Consider the following 17182-nt stretch of genomic DNA (forward strand, 5'->3'; position numbering starts at 1 on the left):
CCCCTGGTTACATGTACCTGAACATCAAGGTTTAGCTTGCTGAGGCCAGTTCCATCTTTCAGGAACCAAACTTGTACTTCACCTGATATTGTTACAGACTGTTGAAGAGAGAAAAACATAGTCAAAGGAGGGTGGAATAACCAAATAGCCTGGAAGTGACTAGTTATCTTGTATAGAATATAAATTCAGCTAATGTCTGAGCATGGCAGATCAAAGGTTACGAGTTTTGCTTGGAATTATCTTGCTTTTCTGTTAAGTCCAGCTGCTGAAAGGTACACCTGCCTAAGGAAAACAATATTTTCTGTGAATTGCTGCAACTGCAGGAATGGTCTTTAAGCAGAATGAGATAATCTAGGACAACACATGTAAGCTCGATCAATATTAGCACTCCCACCATTCAGCCAGCAACAGAAAAACCTGCTTGTCATTTTCTATGCATAAGAAAGTGCTTAAGAAGAGGTCATGTTTTCTCACATGAGAAAAGATCCTAATGGAGCTTGAGTTCTTGTATCCAGGCACTTTTGTAATTCCACAGTAAAGTATAGCTAGAGATCAATCAACCCTCACATTGCTCTTTGAGAGTCAAGCAAAATTTATCATTTCGATGCTAATGACAAACAAACAGATTCAGCAAACCTAATTGTTTAAGACCCCAGGTTCCTAGGCTGGCTACTTGAAGAATTGATAGCTTGGAGATGAACTGCTGGCTAAAATACATCTGGCAGGAGTCAAAGACACAGGAAGAAAGCAAGGAATTTCTCAGAATGGACAGATTCATGAGTAAGACCTTTTTTGTCCCTGGACCCAGGACAGAGGCATCTCTCAGGCTGTTCCAATTTGTGCTGAAGGCTGAAAAGATCAGTAGGAATTTCTTGTTCCACTATCTAGTCTCTGAAGCGAATCCACCTTTTGCTCAGCTATGTTCCTGAATGTAGCGAGTCACACAAATCAACAGCAGAACCAATATGACATTTTAGCAATCTGTGAATTGTCTACCCTGCATTCTAGGGCAAGTTCTGAGCCTTTTATAGGCCATACCTAAATTAATGCCATTTACTTCCATAGCAAATATCAGGACAGTCCCAGTCCCTGCAAGGCTTTAGATTCTGGACCTTAGCAACATACTGCTTACCTGAAAAGAGCCACTATTATACATAAACCAGAATACTGTTTCTTACCACACAGTACTTGTTCCCCATAAGAAAATCAGCTGCCAGAAAACAACTTCTGCATGTGTCCAGGAGTTTGACAGCTTCTCCACTGTGGGCAGGTTTGTAAGTGTAGAGTGTCCCCTTAAAAAGAAAGAGAAATAATTCATCATTGGGCTATGAAAGTTTTCATTAAAAACTTCTGAAGACTTCCACAAAAAATACCCATCTTTCTAAGCTTCACTCTTTAAAGTTTTATATTTGACTCTAACCTGAGGTAAAATGTGCCCAGTAGAATTGTCATGAAATCAATGGATTACATTAATTGACACTCGCTGAAGATCAGGTTAGTTCATTTTAGAGTGACTCAGCCAGTCACATTTTCAAGAAGTTTTATTTCTCAAAATTGCTTTAATAAAATAATTTAAAACCACTCTATTTCATGTTGCTCCAAGGATCACTAAATATTCTAAACCAACATAAAACACATATCATAAATCTTAGGCTTTAAGAGATGTTTTTATCTAAAGATCTCAAAGCCTCTTAGAAACATTTCATAACCAACATTAACCAAGATTTTAGATCTTCTTATTTTACAAAAGGAGAATGAATTCAGTGTGACTGAAGTCACCACTGCACTGCTGTCCTGAATACAGAACCTCCTGACACACACATTTTAAAAGCTTTAAAAATGCCAATTTCAACAATTAAAGGTCTGCAAGAACAGACAGAATTTGAGGATTTGGGACCGTTGTATAAATTCCTGTACATCAGGATGGTCAAAGAAGGATCTTGGACTGGGATGCCAGACAAATTCAGGTGCATGAACAGAACAGCTCTACTGCATAGCCACAGTAGGTCTGATGTACGCAGGCTACTCTTTTCTTACTGTGCAGGCACACACCAAGCCCAGAGCTCGTGCTCATTCAGTCCAATGTGACCTGAACACACTGCAGACCCTAAAGTTACTCCACTGTACACACACAAGTGTTTATGCTGGGAAATCTCAGCATTAGGTACTATATAATTCACCACCTGTAGGAGACAATTGTTCTGTGTTTCATTAAAAGTCTTTCCAATCTTTCATTAAAAATACAAGATGTTTTCTCTTCTGATATAATTTGTGACTTGTGTGATTACATTACAGACATTTCATACTAATAGTCTCAGCATACACATATAGCATCACAGGAACATCCCATTATGGAATGCTGCTATCTCAAATGCTATACCTGGTCAGTGACAAGCAGAAGTACAGTGTAATCAGGGGAGAATACGAGGCTGGATATGGGTTGTAAGACATCCGCATAGATTTTCATCTCGTACTTCAGACCTTTGACTTGATAAAAGAACAAAATGCCCTCCTGTGCAGAAAAATACAAATCTGCATGAGGCCAAGGTCATTTCTCTTAGCACACACTGGCAAAGAGAACTGCAAGAACTTCTGAAAAATCTCTAAGAGTGTTTAACTGTATCCCATCACTAACAGACTCATTTGTTCTAGAGTGTTTAAATCCAGAGGATTCTTACCCTGGGTAACAAATCTACTGAAAAATTAAGGTGTTCTTTAATACAACTCATAGTAACAGTCCATGCCTCATAAAAACGTCTCTTTCATCAGTTAATGCCTCAGATTTCATATTGATTTTTTTCAGACAGTATAAGAATTTGTCCCACTCTTAAGCAGGAACGTACAATGGTATCATCAGTTTGGGTTAAATATTGAGTTAGATTTGCACAAAACAATTTGGCAGTTCCGTTGGCCATTTTCTCTCCTGCTTTTTGCCCATCCTCCTTTTCTGTTCCTCTAGAATACTCCTTATCTTTTGTTAAAAGGAGGATTGTCCTCTTTTATTGCTTCTATGACTACAAAAATAGAATCCCTTCCCACCCTGCTCCCTTCTGATTTCTTGTCTCAAGTCTTAACAAAGAAAATGTATACAACATCAGAGAGGACCTTTATAGTTCTGCAGCCCTCCACTTTTTTCTAACTCCTGTCTTTGTGGTGAACTCTGCAAATACAGTCCATTTGAATGTTCTTTGATTTTCACACAGTAAGCTAAAAGCATAAAAGATGCCTTACGCTTCCAGCAGCATACAGTCCCTCGTTACAAAATGCCATGCCAAATAAAACTGGTTTTTGCAGATCCTTTGGTATATCACCTGAGAGCACAAAACCAACATAAAATATCAAATTTGATTTATTGCAACAATATGTCTCAACTTCAAAACTGGGATGATGTACTACTTGTGAGTAAAAAGGCTCTGTGGGCTAAATATTCTTTGGACTTTTGCTGTGATAATGAAGCAGAAGGTTGGTATACATAATTTGAAGTGACAGTACTACTGTGGTAGGATGAAGTAGAAATTAATCTGAGAAATCATTTGATTTTGTAAAGGCTGCTAAATAGCCACATTAAAGTTGGTCAATAACAGAATCATTTTGGTTAGAAGGGACCCTAGAAGTCTTCCGATCCAATCTCATGATCAGCACAGAGCCAACTTCAAACTCAGAGCCAGCTTCAAAGTCAGAGCATGTTATCCAGAATCATAATCAGCTGAGGTCTGAATATACCCCAGAATGTAATTTTCTTAGCTTCTCTGGGCAACTTTTCCCAATGTCTGACTACCTTCACTGTGAAAGTATTTTTATTCCTAATACCTACCTAGAATTTCCACTGATGCAAACTGTGTCCTTTGCCTGCCTGGTTCCATCTTCTCTTTAACCTTTCATTAGGTAGGTAAAATAATAGTAAAATCCCCCATTTCCTTTACTTCAGGCTGAACAAACATAGTTCTCTCAGCCTACCTTTATGTGTTGGGTACTGAGACTGCAATAATCTTTGTGAACCTGTGCTGAACTCCGTCCATTATCTGAGTATCTTTTTTCTACTATGGAGCCCAAAACAGTGTTTGAAACAACTCCCTAAATACTAACTCAACTAAATTACACGTGATTGCAGTTCTAAAAAAAAGTTATTAAAACTAAGCAGTAGGGAACCTATTCTAGCATCCTTATTCCAATTTAAATTAGAATGAACAGAAATGATTTCACTGCCACTGTTTTTCCTGAGGCTATTCATGTGGCCGTCTATTAGCACAAAAGCTATTAATCATGTGTCATGTCAATATATAAAAACTTGCCATCAATGTGCCTTAGAGAGGCCAGTGTGAGCTGAGTTTTTCCAACCAGTGGCTTCCAGCTGTTCTCTCATATTATTACTCCCAGACACAGGCATCAGTGGTGCTATTAGCTTAATTTGACTGTGGAAATACCTTTCTTTCTCTGTACTTCTTTGTGAACATAAGATACCACGTCCAACATTTTACGCAGGTGGTCTGCACAAAAGAAAACAACTTATAACATCAACCTTGTTTATATGTCAATATTGCAATAAAAGTCAGCTGTATTCCAGTCTACCAAACAAAAGCCCAGGTTCAGTACACTGAATCTTCCCTAATATCCATAATTTCTGTCATTTATGTAACTGAGCAAGCACAATCTTTCTGTGCTTCAGCTTACAGCTGTAAAAGGGAAATAGCAATACTTGGCATGGAGAGTGGTACAGATGCAGATTTATATATCTGTTAGTGCTAAGTGCTGGTATTCTTATTTCTAAGCATGGGTTTGGGTTTTTTTATTTCATGTACTTACGAAGGAAACTTCAGTCAGTCTCATAAAAATGCCCCCAGGTGAAATGTTGTGGCTGCTTATGGTTCCGTTTGCAACACTATAATAGGAATTTAGCATGTGCTTAAAGCTGGACATGCACTTAAGCATTCTGCTAAATAGATACAAGCTGTAGTATGCTTTACATTAAGCAGAAGCTTCATTAAAATATGAATACAAACAGATTTGTTAGACAGTTTTAGGACAGGACTCAAAGAAGAATAACACAGGTCAATGAAAAGCCCGGATGGCAAATATTCTTGTTTCTTTCTACTCAACTGCCAAAAACATTTCTGGTCACACTTCAGCTTTTTATTTGTTGGTGATTTCCAGCTCTTGGTTTGGTAAGCTTAAAACTCTGATAATTTCAAAAGCAGAGAAATAATGCTGGTTTGTCAGGGTATTTTTAAAAGCAGCCTTCCATTTCTGTGTAAACTATCAAAACTGAATAGAGATACAGTACTTTGGGAATGTCAGGGAAACCTGCTGCTTGCTTAAAAACCAATGATGTATTGCATGACAAAACAAGAAAAAAAATTATCACTGGCCTGTCTATAATAGAATCATAGTCATCAGGTTGAAAAGGACCTTTAAGATCATCGAGTCCCACCATAAACCTAACATTGCCAAGACTATCACTAAGCCATGTCCCTAAGTGCCACATTTACAAGTCTTTTAAACACCTCCAGGGATGGTGACTCCACCACTTCCCTGGGCAGCCTGCTCCAATGCTTGACAACCCCTTTGGTGAAGAAATTTTTCCTAATACCCAGTCTGATTCAGTGTTTGTTAGTGAAACAGTTCTCTGCTGGTCTAAAATAGGGTATTACCCAGTGCTAGTGCTAGGGAGAATCATATTACAGTATCCTTTTAGACTTGACTGAACCAGTGAACTTCATGTACATGGTTGGACTGACACCTTCCATCCCTGCAAAGGATGATAGGGTACAGGTTGCCATTGCCAAAACATTTAATGTCGGCTGTGTCTCACTGCCCTCCATCTTGCTCTGAATGGGCACAGAAGGGTAGCATGTGGCAGACAGCAGAGGAGATACCTCAGGATTCCCAGAAAAAAAGAAGGCATGGAATAGGCTGCTGTTGACAGAAAACTTTAGTCAGTCACTAGCCAGCCAATAGTCCCCATGAAAAAAGACATATATATAGGAATATATATACGTGAAATATATGTAGGGCAGACAAATCACCTTGGCAAGTTGCAATCAATCTGAGTAACTCACATTCTAGAATAAATTAAAAGCAGATTTCTTTGGCTGAAGACAAAGACATCTTCTGTTTACCCTCTGTGCTTCATGCTTTCTGCAGTAAAGCCTGATTGTCTTTACGGCCTTGTTTTCATTAGAAAATGGTTTATGTAAGAGCTGACCTTAAGGAATTCTATTAAGCAACATTACCTTAAATTCAGCGTTGTTGTTTGAAGACTTAAAATGAGTCTTCAAAGATCTGTTCTAACATCATCTAACACACCAAATGAGGACAATCCAATATTTCATGCAAAATAAAATAAAGTCTTGGTACTTAGCTAATAGTATAAAGACTGTGTACAGCTGGTATAGTAATAGTTTAATGTTAATCTAGTAGGACTGGTTAATAAGATCTGGGCTCCTACAAATATTGTTCATTTTATCAGATTTGATAAAAATGAAAGCCAAAAAAGAAATCTAAATAGAAGTTCAAAAGATATTTTCAAATGCTTATCATAATAATAAGAGAAATATGCTTCCACAATATAGCTTTACAATTGCTGTAAGGTACACAGCAGGAGAACAGAAGAAAGCAAAAAAAGCTTTCACCTACCCACTTTCCTCCCTACTTGAATAAAACACACAATGCAGCTATTTCTTACCAGGCAGAGGTTCTTGTTCAAGAACAGAAACACCGCATGTCTCAGCATCAATTGCCAAAACATATCCTTCTTTGCAGCCCATGTAAATTTCAGAGGTTGCAGACCAGCAGTGGGCAGTTGGATGCAGCAAAGGCTTAATACAATTTCTAGGCTTCAGCACAAAAATAAACAAATTCAATCAATAATTAGCAAGTATCTGTACAAGCAGTTACATACATTTTAGGGCAAGAAAAAACATCATTAACTTAAAGAGTATGACCACTTGTATAACATCAGCCTTACTTTATTCAGTCATTTGTTCACTGAGGCTTCTAACTTGAGAAACAAGAACATTTTCCAAAGAAGACTATGTCTGGAGATAGTTTCTTCAGGGAAAAAATATCCATTATGGATTCTTGTCATGAAAAGTTTTATAAAAAGACAATGTAATAAAATTGGTCCTGGGGAAGAAGTGGAGTTAAGTAGGCTTGTTATGGCAAAGAAAACTCAGGTCCCAATTTTAAGAAATATTGAAACAAAAGTAAACCAATCTAATTCAAGAAAGAAAAGGATTGCAAGTAGATTTCAATTCCTGTCACTCTGCTGCCCCATTGTGGTTACACCTTGGTACATACCCAGCCTCAGAACCTTGTTCTAGAGTATGGAACCCTAACACATTTCAAAGCAGCAAACAAGTGCACTAGCAATGGGCTTGCTTTTCTTACTTGCCTCTCATGCACCCCTTAGGAGTGGGCTACAGCCTCCAAAGACCATGTAATACAGGTTGAGGACAGCTCCTTTTAATAATAGCCTAAATAAATGGTTCTCCGCTTTGGATGCTCACATCAATGTGAAAAACATTGATCTCAACCGACTCAGATTTAGTGACAAAGAACAAAAATCCTTCTGTCAAATGCTTATGGTGATAGGGAGAGCTTTGTCAGGCCATGATACTATTCCCACTGCATTCAGCTAAACATGCCTCATGAACCACCACAGGAGAAGCAGGTTGTCTCTTATTAATTGAAAAAACATTGATGGTAGGAGAGAGGAAAATAACTCCGAGGTATTTACAAATGTGGAGGCACAGATTTTAGGCCAGAGTCAGACAACTTCTCATGGACATTTGTAATGGTACACAAATCATTAGTGATCATAACTGTTGATACATCTGCTACAGCAGCCTGTCAGTGTACAAAGACAGTGAAGAACAGTAGTTACAGCAGCTCTATAATGGACAGCCTGGTCTATTACAGCAACTGTAATCTGAAGATATATGGATATCTGGGGAACACAGCAAGTTCAGTCATTTCAGTCTCTCTCAAAGGTGCTGCATTAGACACTTTTCAACACACGGGTCTTGATAAAACAGTATTTCAAAGAAGTATCTTGTCCATCAAGTATATTCTCACCAACTTGTGCGGGAACTGCTTTGCCAAAACTGTTTGTTCCATGCTGGGGTGCTGGAAGAGGGTGCTTAATCTGACAAGACAAATGCATATGATTCCTCGCCAGTGTGGGGTGTCACAAGACCTAGTAGTGGCACAGTTTTTCTGCTAGAGATGGAACATATGTACACAGGCATGCATGGAAGGGAGAATTCGTGCTGTAAAGCACAATAAATGCAAGTCCTGCAAAAAATTACTCATCTTTCATAGTATGGAGCAAGGTGAAAACATGCAAGAAATTGGTTCGGTATCTCCTAGTGCTAAACAGTGAGTGTAGCACCTCACAACTTACAGGAAACAACATACCACCACAAGAACAAAAGGAAAAACAGCAGCATGTATTTCTGAGAAAAAAAAAAACCCAAACCCTTTCCTTTCTAAATAACCTGCTGTTCATTACCTTGTCAATATTCACAACCAAAATACACCCACCTAGGGAAGTTGGACAGTAAATAACTACCATGTAATTTGAAAGAGAAGGAAATCTTCATCAAAGACTAGTAGAACAATCTACTCTTACTCCAGATATTATTTCTAAGGAGAACATAATCACCTTGAAGGTGCTAAAAAGAAATCTAGGTTTCTCTGAAGGCAGTTAGGAATGCAAAGACCCTATAGTGGTTTCTAGTATAGAATCATAGAACCACAGAATGGTTTGGGTTGGAAAGGACCTTGAGATCATCTAGTTCCAACCCTCCTGCCATGGGCAGGGACACCTCCTGCTAGACAAGGTTTCTCAAGAACCTGCCCAAACTTTTCAACCAAGTATGGTTGAAAGCACAAGCTTTTCCATGTGGAAAGCTCATGATGTGGTTCTGCAAGTACAAGCAGAAGAACTTAGCATTTCGGAATGGAATAGCATCCATTCAAGGACAGGAGAATTCTATTAAGCCTCACAGACCTAATACAGTAGTTGTTGTTTTTTTCCCCCAATACCTCTTGTAATTCACTTCACAGGCTAAAGGACAAAGTGGGTTTTGCACTTCATCGTCTGTACATCGTACAAGAGGCAGTAAGGCAGAAGAAAAAGGCAATGCCCCTGATGAGCATTTCCATTTCTGTGTTCTAAGTGATCTGAAATAAAAGCAGTTCATGTGTAAACTGAATCAGAAGATGATGTTTGTTTGTAGCTACTGATTGTGCTGGAAACCAAGGGCATCAGCAGGTACACAGTGAAAAACCTGTGTTAATCAGAATGCATGAAGCCATGGAAAGATGATGAGGTCAGGAAAGCATTATTCCCTGTTTACATTTTTTATTTTGCTTTATAAGAAAAGTTTATGGCAGAAGCCTGTGGTTTACTAATCTGATAAAACAGAACTTACATTTGTCCACTGAAAAGACATAGTATAATGCCAGTAACATCTTATACGTGGTAGTTTGGGCATCTCTCATATATCACAAGCCACCTCACAGAAATTGATGGTCTTAATCTTAGAATTAGAATCCCTGATTTGCAAGTTAAATGTTTTCACACTGGCAGATGCTTCTGGTTGGAGCCAAGTGAAAGAAAATTTCAAAGTGGGAAGAATTTTGAGGCCTCTCAAAAGAGGCATTTCAAGGGAAGCTAACAAGTAAATGAACAAATACAAGTGAGACAAACAGGCCAGTTCAACACTGACAGTGGCACTGGAGTGTATTTCAGAAGCAGGGGTTGCTGTCTGAAATGAAGCCTTCCACGTTTCCATAGCTTGTGACATTTCAGTCAAAAAGAAAACAAATCCCAAAGGGAAGTAAGGATACCTGAAGGTTACTATCAGTTTAGCACTGGAATAGGTTTTCAAGATTTCAGCAGGGCACATTAGCTTGGGCATGGTTAAATGCTGACATGCTTATACTGCTTCTGGGATACAGATTAGTACCTCCACTGTGCAGATATATGACTATGCTAGGACTTGTGCAGTAGCAGCACGATTTCTAAGTCTCGTGTCAAAATGGATTTAAAAAATATTATTGAAGCAACAGGTCTATTTACTGATTGTACCTGTCTAAATTATTAACACCTTTTCGCATAAAAAGTATAATGACTTGGAATAGTAAAAAGGAAAAAACCACCAAACCAGTACTTACCATGAATGTTTCTGCTTCATCTCCTTCCAGTCCAGCAATGGCTGAAACTGGCAAAAGAGGGCCATAGTATGGGTCTTCATCATAAGAAATGGGGAAAAACAAATCTGTATGATGACTCACAGACCCTTGTGCATCAGGGAGTTCCACAGGGCTGCAAAAAAGCAAGAGACACTGTCTGAGGAGAAGAAATATTATGAACAGGAAATGCTGACACAAAACTGAGAAGCAGGTTATCAAAAGTTTGAGGCACCACCTCATTTAATGGGCTTTGCTTCTGTGAGAGTAATGAAGGATTGTTGCAGACAATCATTCTACGTGGCACATACCATTTCACTGAAAAGTAATAGCAAGGCTACTACAAAAGAGGAATGTTCCTAATGGACAGAAACGGATTGCCATTTTCTAGCTCAGTGTCTTGTTGCCTTGTATGAACAACCATTCTATGTTACATTCTATGGTTAATAACATTTCTATGTTATTAACCAGGATTAGTAAAGTCACACACTTAGCTTGCATATGGTGTGAGGATTCCTGCTTTATGTTTACTTGCAGAAAGTTTAACAATGATGAAAAATTAGTAGCAGTATTTGCCTGTTGCGCTCCAGAAATTGGTGTATGAGTGGCTGTTACAATGCCTCTACTGAATGGAATGAAAAGTGAGGAAAAAGGAGAATATATGTATTTTCACATGTGTACTCTATATAGACAGGAGGCAAACCCCCCTTCAGTATTCTTTTCAGATCTCAAATTAAGGCCTTGTCTATACTTTCACTAGTATATAGCAATAGTTGGCAATATATTCATGGTTACCCTATGACTTTTATACCAACTTCAAAAGCCATTTTTGCATAAATAAATTCTAGGTTTTCTGTGCTCAGTAAATCGCATTGACAGAGCCACCCCCTCTGGATCAGTAAATTGGCCACACAAGGTGGAAATCATACAGAAAATTGATACTGGTTTAGGTACAATTTGCAAATAAAACAGCATATTGTTTAACTATGCTTACTAGGAAGCAACTTGATCCAAATGTGGTGATTTCATAGCTACAAAAGCAATACTCAACATAGCCACTTGCAGGAAAGCAGTCCAGGTAATACCTTAATTCAGTTATGCAGCTTTTGATGGAGGCTGCCAAGGCAGCTGATTAGTATTAGCTTCATGATGTGCATAATCTGGACGTGTGAGTGCTAAGAAATTAAATCATAAATTCAATTAACTTGACTTACCAGATAGATCCACACTGGTGGTGATTGCAATTGCTTGGTGAACTAAATTGGATTAAATTCTTTGTGAACAGATGTAGGTTGCTAGTTTTAGTAATTAAAACAAACGACTAGATTTTTCTCTTAACCTGAAGGGTCTTCCACTTACTTTTGCTGCAGGTGATGCTCATCATTATTCCTTTCAATATGCCAGACAGTAACATTGGTCTCATCAACAAGACAGAGTTGTTGCCAATTCATAGGGTTAAAACTCATAGATGTCACTGTCACCCCTGGCTGAGACTTGCTGCACAGCAGGAGATTTTCTTGCCAGTTCCTTCATTAAGGAGAGTAAAAGAAAATCAAATCCATTAAATAAGTCAAAACCATTCATGCTAAAGATCTGGATGTGATTATGACTGATTTTAAAGATCAAATTTGGAAAACAAGTATTTTGTCACTGACAAAAAGTTTTTGCTGTCAAACAAGTTAGGTCCTTACAAAAATGCAAAGGAGGTGGTTAATTAGCCACACCAAAAATTATTACTGCTACAAAAAGAATGAATAGTAAAATAATTTTTAAAACTGCCATTTTAGAAATGTTATCATGCACTTCCTTTTGTGAAAAGACCAACAGACTCATGAGACATGGATTTTTTTTTTCTATCAGTTCCATGAGAGACTTTTGCATGGCCCAAACAATCAACTCTTCAGCACCCCATCCCTCAGCCTTGTTTTTCCAACCCATGCTTTTCCATAATTATAATGCTTTCAGGCTTGCAGATGGAAGGGATTATTATTAGGAAATAAACCACAGTCAGCCCCTGATTATCTATGGATTAATTACTTAGGAAATACAATAACTGTGCTGTGAATGCAGATACGCAAGCTAAGGCTGCATTAACTAATGTGAGCACAAAGCAGCAGAATTTGTGTAGGGCTGTTATGTATAGCTGACACGAGGCTAGGAATCTGCTTTCCACTGTATTTCCTTTTGTCCAGTCTAACCTATTTTATGTTCTTGTAATCTACTTTGTGTATTTTTCCATTATCTAGATTAATTCTTGACTGCATTTGCATTTTTAGGTGATGTCCAAGAACTGATTAACATCATGTGAAGCAAATGGTTGAAGCTGCTTCTTAATTTATTGGACAATGTATCTGACTGTTAATCTAAATAACATTTATAGCTTTAGTATTTATCTTTACTGCTGAGAGGAAACAAAACCTAAAATGCATACACTGCTGTAAATGGATTTAGTATAATCCTGGTTTTCTGGCCTGTAATAAATTCACTCACATAAACAGGTCAGGATGCAAGACAATGGTTAATATTGATGGCATATGCAAAAAAAAAAAAAAAAAGAGAGAAGTATTCACACATACACAGTAACAATTACAGAAAGCTATAAACTGCAATCCTGACTTTAAAAGACATCAGTGTAGCTCTTTCTCTAAAGATCTGTCAGCATGTTCTCATCTCATACCTAACAGATAGTGCCAACAGTCTTTTATAGTAGATAAAATACTAAGATCTGAAACTATATAGTACATGTATCTGAAAAAGAATCTGGCATTAAGCCTTCCCTTTGAACAGAACAGAATAAAGATCTAGGGATAAAATATCTCAGATGAAAGGCAGCTTTTAGTTATCCATAGGCTTTCTATATTTTAAGACTGACAAAACTTTCAAAACATCTCTTAAACGTCTGATTCCAAACTGCTTAAAATACAGGAACTGTGCAATCATTGTATTGCAATTACACATTGATTGAGATTTCTCTCATCTGTACATACACATTTCTACAATGAATGAACAATATAATCCAATTGCAAAAATGAAGGTCCTGATCTCACAGTAAATTCACATACTTCTGTTCAAGTTATTATAAATTCTATGTTGAATATTGTATGGTAATTCTATTTTACTACTAAATTCTTTCTGACTAGAATCTAGGAGGGTTCTTTCATGACAAAGAGCTGCTGATAGCCATATTCATGCTGATGCAAATAAGTTTAAATTGGCCTTGGAAATTACCACTACTTTAAAGCATTTAAACATTTCCAGATATTCCCAGTTTTAAGAACAATCTAAAGAAGTTTTTCAAGATGGTGGATTTTTGTTGAAGTGCACATGAAGAACACATTAGATCACGCATGTTATTTCTGCTCTGACACACATGTAAGCTCTTCAGGCCAGTGGGGCTGCCTTGTTGGTTTCTACTGTGATACACACACAGTCATCCTTCCTGAATTACTGCATGTGATCAGAGTTCACAGCAAACACTATTCTTCTTCATAAGGGATAAAGAAGAGGCATCTGTAATTCTACCTACCATCATCACTGAAATTCTGAAGTTACAGGAGTTTCTGCCTCTTCGCTAATCATTGTACAAGAAAAGGTCACAATTAAATTGGGACTATACAAAATATTCCTTACATGTCCTTGTTTGCCTTCCTCCTACTCCACGCTCCCCATCTGCTTTGAAGAAGGGCTCATGCTCCACAGTCAGTGCACGCTTGCTGGCAATGGAGGTGACGAGGATTATAGTTTTACAGAACCCTTTTAAGAATTAAATATTCTAACTGTCTGTTAGAACTAACTTTCTGCACTGTATTATTTAATACTTCTTTTCATGATGATGAGCAGAAAATGATCTAACCCAGTGAGCCAGGGTAGTGTTATCAGTGAACAAAACTGTAAGACAGAAGTAAGATCAAGCACAATTAATTAAGAGGACCACTAAATGGTCCAGGGGGCACAAAGAAAGTAAAAATTGGCTTTAAAATGCTTTTCCTCTTTTCAGCAGGCAAGTTTTTTTCACTAACAGCACGGTATTCAGCTTCCAGGGGTGAACAGGTAATTAACTGATGCTGAAGACTTTGAAGAGGGCGGAAGATAGCTGTAGCAAAGTTAACAGTCATTCTGACTAGTGGCTACTAATGCTAGAAAATCAACACCAACTTTGGTACAGAAAGTTTGCAGACACCGATCAATCAGGGGGAAAAAGGAGACGAAGGCAACCAGCATGTCTTCCACGTTTGTTAATTTACACTACAACAGCACACACACAAAAATATGAATTAAATGTAAATGGTATTAGATTTTAAACTCTTACCATATTGAAAGAATAAATTCTGGGATGGAAGAGTAACTGGCTAGGTATGGACCTGTGAAACTCAATGCAAGCAAGGTGTAGTCCAGCTGAGCATTACCTGAAAATGTGAAAGAACATGGTCTCTAATCACCCCAGACTTTATTGTACACTATCCTAGCTAAGAGTACTCTTCCCAGTTCCTTTGTATCCACATTAATTCTTCAAAGACATTCTTAAAGCCTCTAATCTTTTTGCTTCACTAAGATTATATTTTTTATTTACTTATAAAAATGTTCCCCATGTATCACTGCTTGGAGATTTTTCAATTTTTTTCAAGAATACCTTGGATTTTTAAAGTGGTTTTGTCCCAGGTACCCTGAAATCCTTTGCAGTCATAATTTGGTTCGTATACGTGAAAAACGCGAGTAGCATGATACTTATTTAAATGGAAAGGAAGCTGAAACACGAGTAAGGTAAGCAACTTAACTAAGGAGAGAAATGTTAGGAGGCAGGCAAAAAAAAAATCCCAGACTCCAGAATTTAACTGCAAGAACCCTCATTCCTCTCACATCTCAGATTTGTCAATGTGGTTTCAGCAGACTGCTTGGAGCCTACTGCAGTATGATTTTTCTTGTGATTTTGATTATATTTTCCTAAAATTAATTCAATTTGTTTTCCCTTTAAACCCGCTCCATTTTGTACTGTCCTATTCCTCCCTAGCTTAAGCCTAATTAAAAGTAGTGCAGTGGAAAATTCCTTCCACTGCTTTCCAAGCATCTTGTCATGAGACACTTTTCGGTCAGCTTTTCACGTGTTATAAAAAAAAAACCCTTCAGGAAGTGCATGATTTAAGTATTGTTTTAATGAAAGGGTGACAGGGAGGATTACTTCATCACTACCTTTTAATTCTGTCAGTTTAGTGAGTTCTGGAAAATTGTAGATATATATGATGGGATTCAGCCTCCGGTCCGAAAAGGCCAACACGTGACTGTTTCCATTCGCTGCGAAGGCTCCCACCTGGCCAGTCTGACACTGCAGCGCTGTCGTCTTCTTTGTTTCAATGTCCAGGAAGAGGATGTAATTGCCACAAGGGTAGCAGACAGTTTGATTGTTGACAAAGCCAAAGTTCTTGTTTGAGAATCCCTGAACCCAACTTAAAAAAGAGCAACAGAATGTTAACATTTCTCAGAACACTGTGATAAAGGGAATGCTGTAGCCCAAGTTACACTGAACTGATGTTAGACTTATCTTCAGACCAAGTCGCAAAACCAAAATAACTTCAAGATCTAGTACTATGGATCACTACGTCAGTGTTTCCAAAAATACAGGGTCAATCTCACTCTGGTGGAGCACAAAGGACAGTCATAAGAACAAGAAGAGATGCTTATATTTCACTTTTCACTAAAAATAAAGTTAGCTGTGGGAGAGAATGGAAACTGTTTGATTATTGCCAAAGAGAAGCAACTGCTTGGCTGGAGAAGGAAGAGTTAAAGAAGAAACAAAGTACAATCAAGCAGAGCAACCCAGCTGGCTGAGCAGGAGAGAGCATAAGACACCAAGACACCTGGCTGAGGAGGAGAGAGCATAAAAATGAGACTGGCTATTCTGGGACTGGTTGTGAGAAAGCGAGCAGTGTTAAAAAACAAACTGTAAGTCAGGAATTAAACATGATAGGCTACAAACAGAATGGTATAAAAGCTAGAGCTAAAAATAACTGTTGTTAGAATGGTATAAAGAGTTAGAGCAGTAGGCAATAAAGTGATTCACTGCATGCAGATGCTCTGGGTCTGTGCCGTTAATCTCCACAGTTAGCCTGTTCACAGGCTCTGGTTTGGTATTCATATATTACAGTAATAGAATACACTTCATTCTGAATTACATAGGTACAATCCATACTTGGGACCCAATTGTGTTTACTAAACCTTTTTACACTTTCATAGCTCATCTCGTTCCCATAAAATAAAAAGTACAAAGGCATGGCTTGGGTTTGTATGAATGCAACCAGGACAACTGTTCTGCTTTAAAGACGTTAATACTTTAACATGGTAAAACTTTGGAATGTAAACAGGATGTGTTACACAAGGACTGAAATAAATTACTGAAAAGGAGGCAGCTTATGAACTTACAACACGTCAACAAATTCATAACTGCCTGCAGATCTTTCTGCCTTTCAGAAAGTGTGTGGATAAACATCAGGGGCCTCTTATCGAAGGGATTTGCATTTACCTCTAAGTGAAGGTGTCTGAGCCACATCTTAGCCTGCTAGTACCATGGCAGAAAAGTTCCAGCAGTGTAATGGCTATCTGTGTACAGCACTGATGTTAGCACCTTCTAATTTCTGTTCAGAAACTTTCCATCCCTTCTCTTCTTCCAAACAAGAGTGTTTGACTGCAAGAGATCTCTGTCCTCTGCAATCTCAAGCAGCATTTCTATGTTCCTTTCATGAACATAAGTCAGTCATAAGATCACCTCAGCTGCTGATCCTCTGAACTCTTACTAGAAGATTGTGCTACAGCCTTAGCACTCTCATAGTTAGGAATGCTTTAAAATTACTTGTCTTAAGAAATATACATGAGTGCAGAGAGGATGGCAGTGGTTTTTTGGTCCCCCCCAAAAAAGCTGGCTCCTTTTACAATAATTTATACATTGGGATTCTTCTATTTTACAGCAAGGGACATGGTTTAGTGGTGGACTTGGCAG

General features: G+C 38.1%; 1 protein-coding gene across 1 annotated transcript in view; it reads right to left on the reverse strand.

Moving 5' to 3' along the window:
* Positions 1–15635, reverse strand: part of CFAP43 (cilia and flagella associated protein 43) — a gene marked incomplete at its 5' end in the record, with an annotated part of 45587 nt that extends 29952 nt beyond the window's left edge. Inside the window, 9 exons of the mRNA XM_010024411.1 lie at positions 18–98; positions 1179–1292; positions 3232–3311; positions 4425–4487; positions 6683–6833; positions 10180–10330; positions 11554–11721; positions 14504–14600; positions 15382–15635. Coding sequence (XP_010022713.1) covers positions 18–98; positions 1179–1292; positions 3232–3311; positions 4425–4487; positions 6683–6833; positions 10180–10330; positions 11554–11721; positions 14504–14600; positions 15382–15635 — 1159 coding nt within the window. The remainder of the gene's footprint in view (positions 1–17; positions 99–1178; positions 1293–3231; positions 3312–4424; positions 4488–6682; positions 6834–10179; positions 10331–11553; positions 11722–14503; positions 14601–15381) is intronic.
* Positions 15636–17182: the final 1547 nt, after the last annotated feature.

The sequence above is a fragment of the Nestor notabilis genome, unplaced genomic scaffold (genome assembly GCF_000696875.1).
Source record: "Nestor notabilis isolate BGI_N333 unplaced genomic scaffold, ASM69687v1 scaffold23530, whole genome shotgun sequence".
Classification (NCBI taxonomy): domain Eukaryota; kingdom Metazoa; phylum Chordata; class Aves; order Psittaciformes; family Psittacidae; genus Nestor; species Nestor notabilis.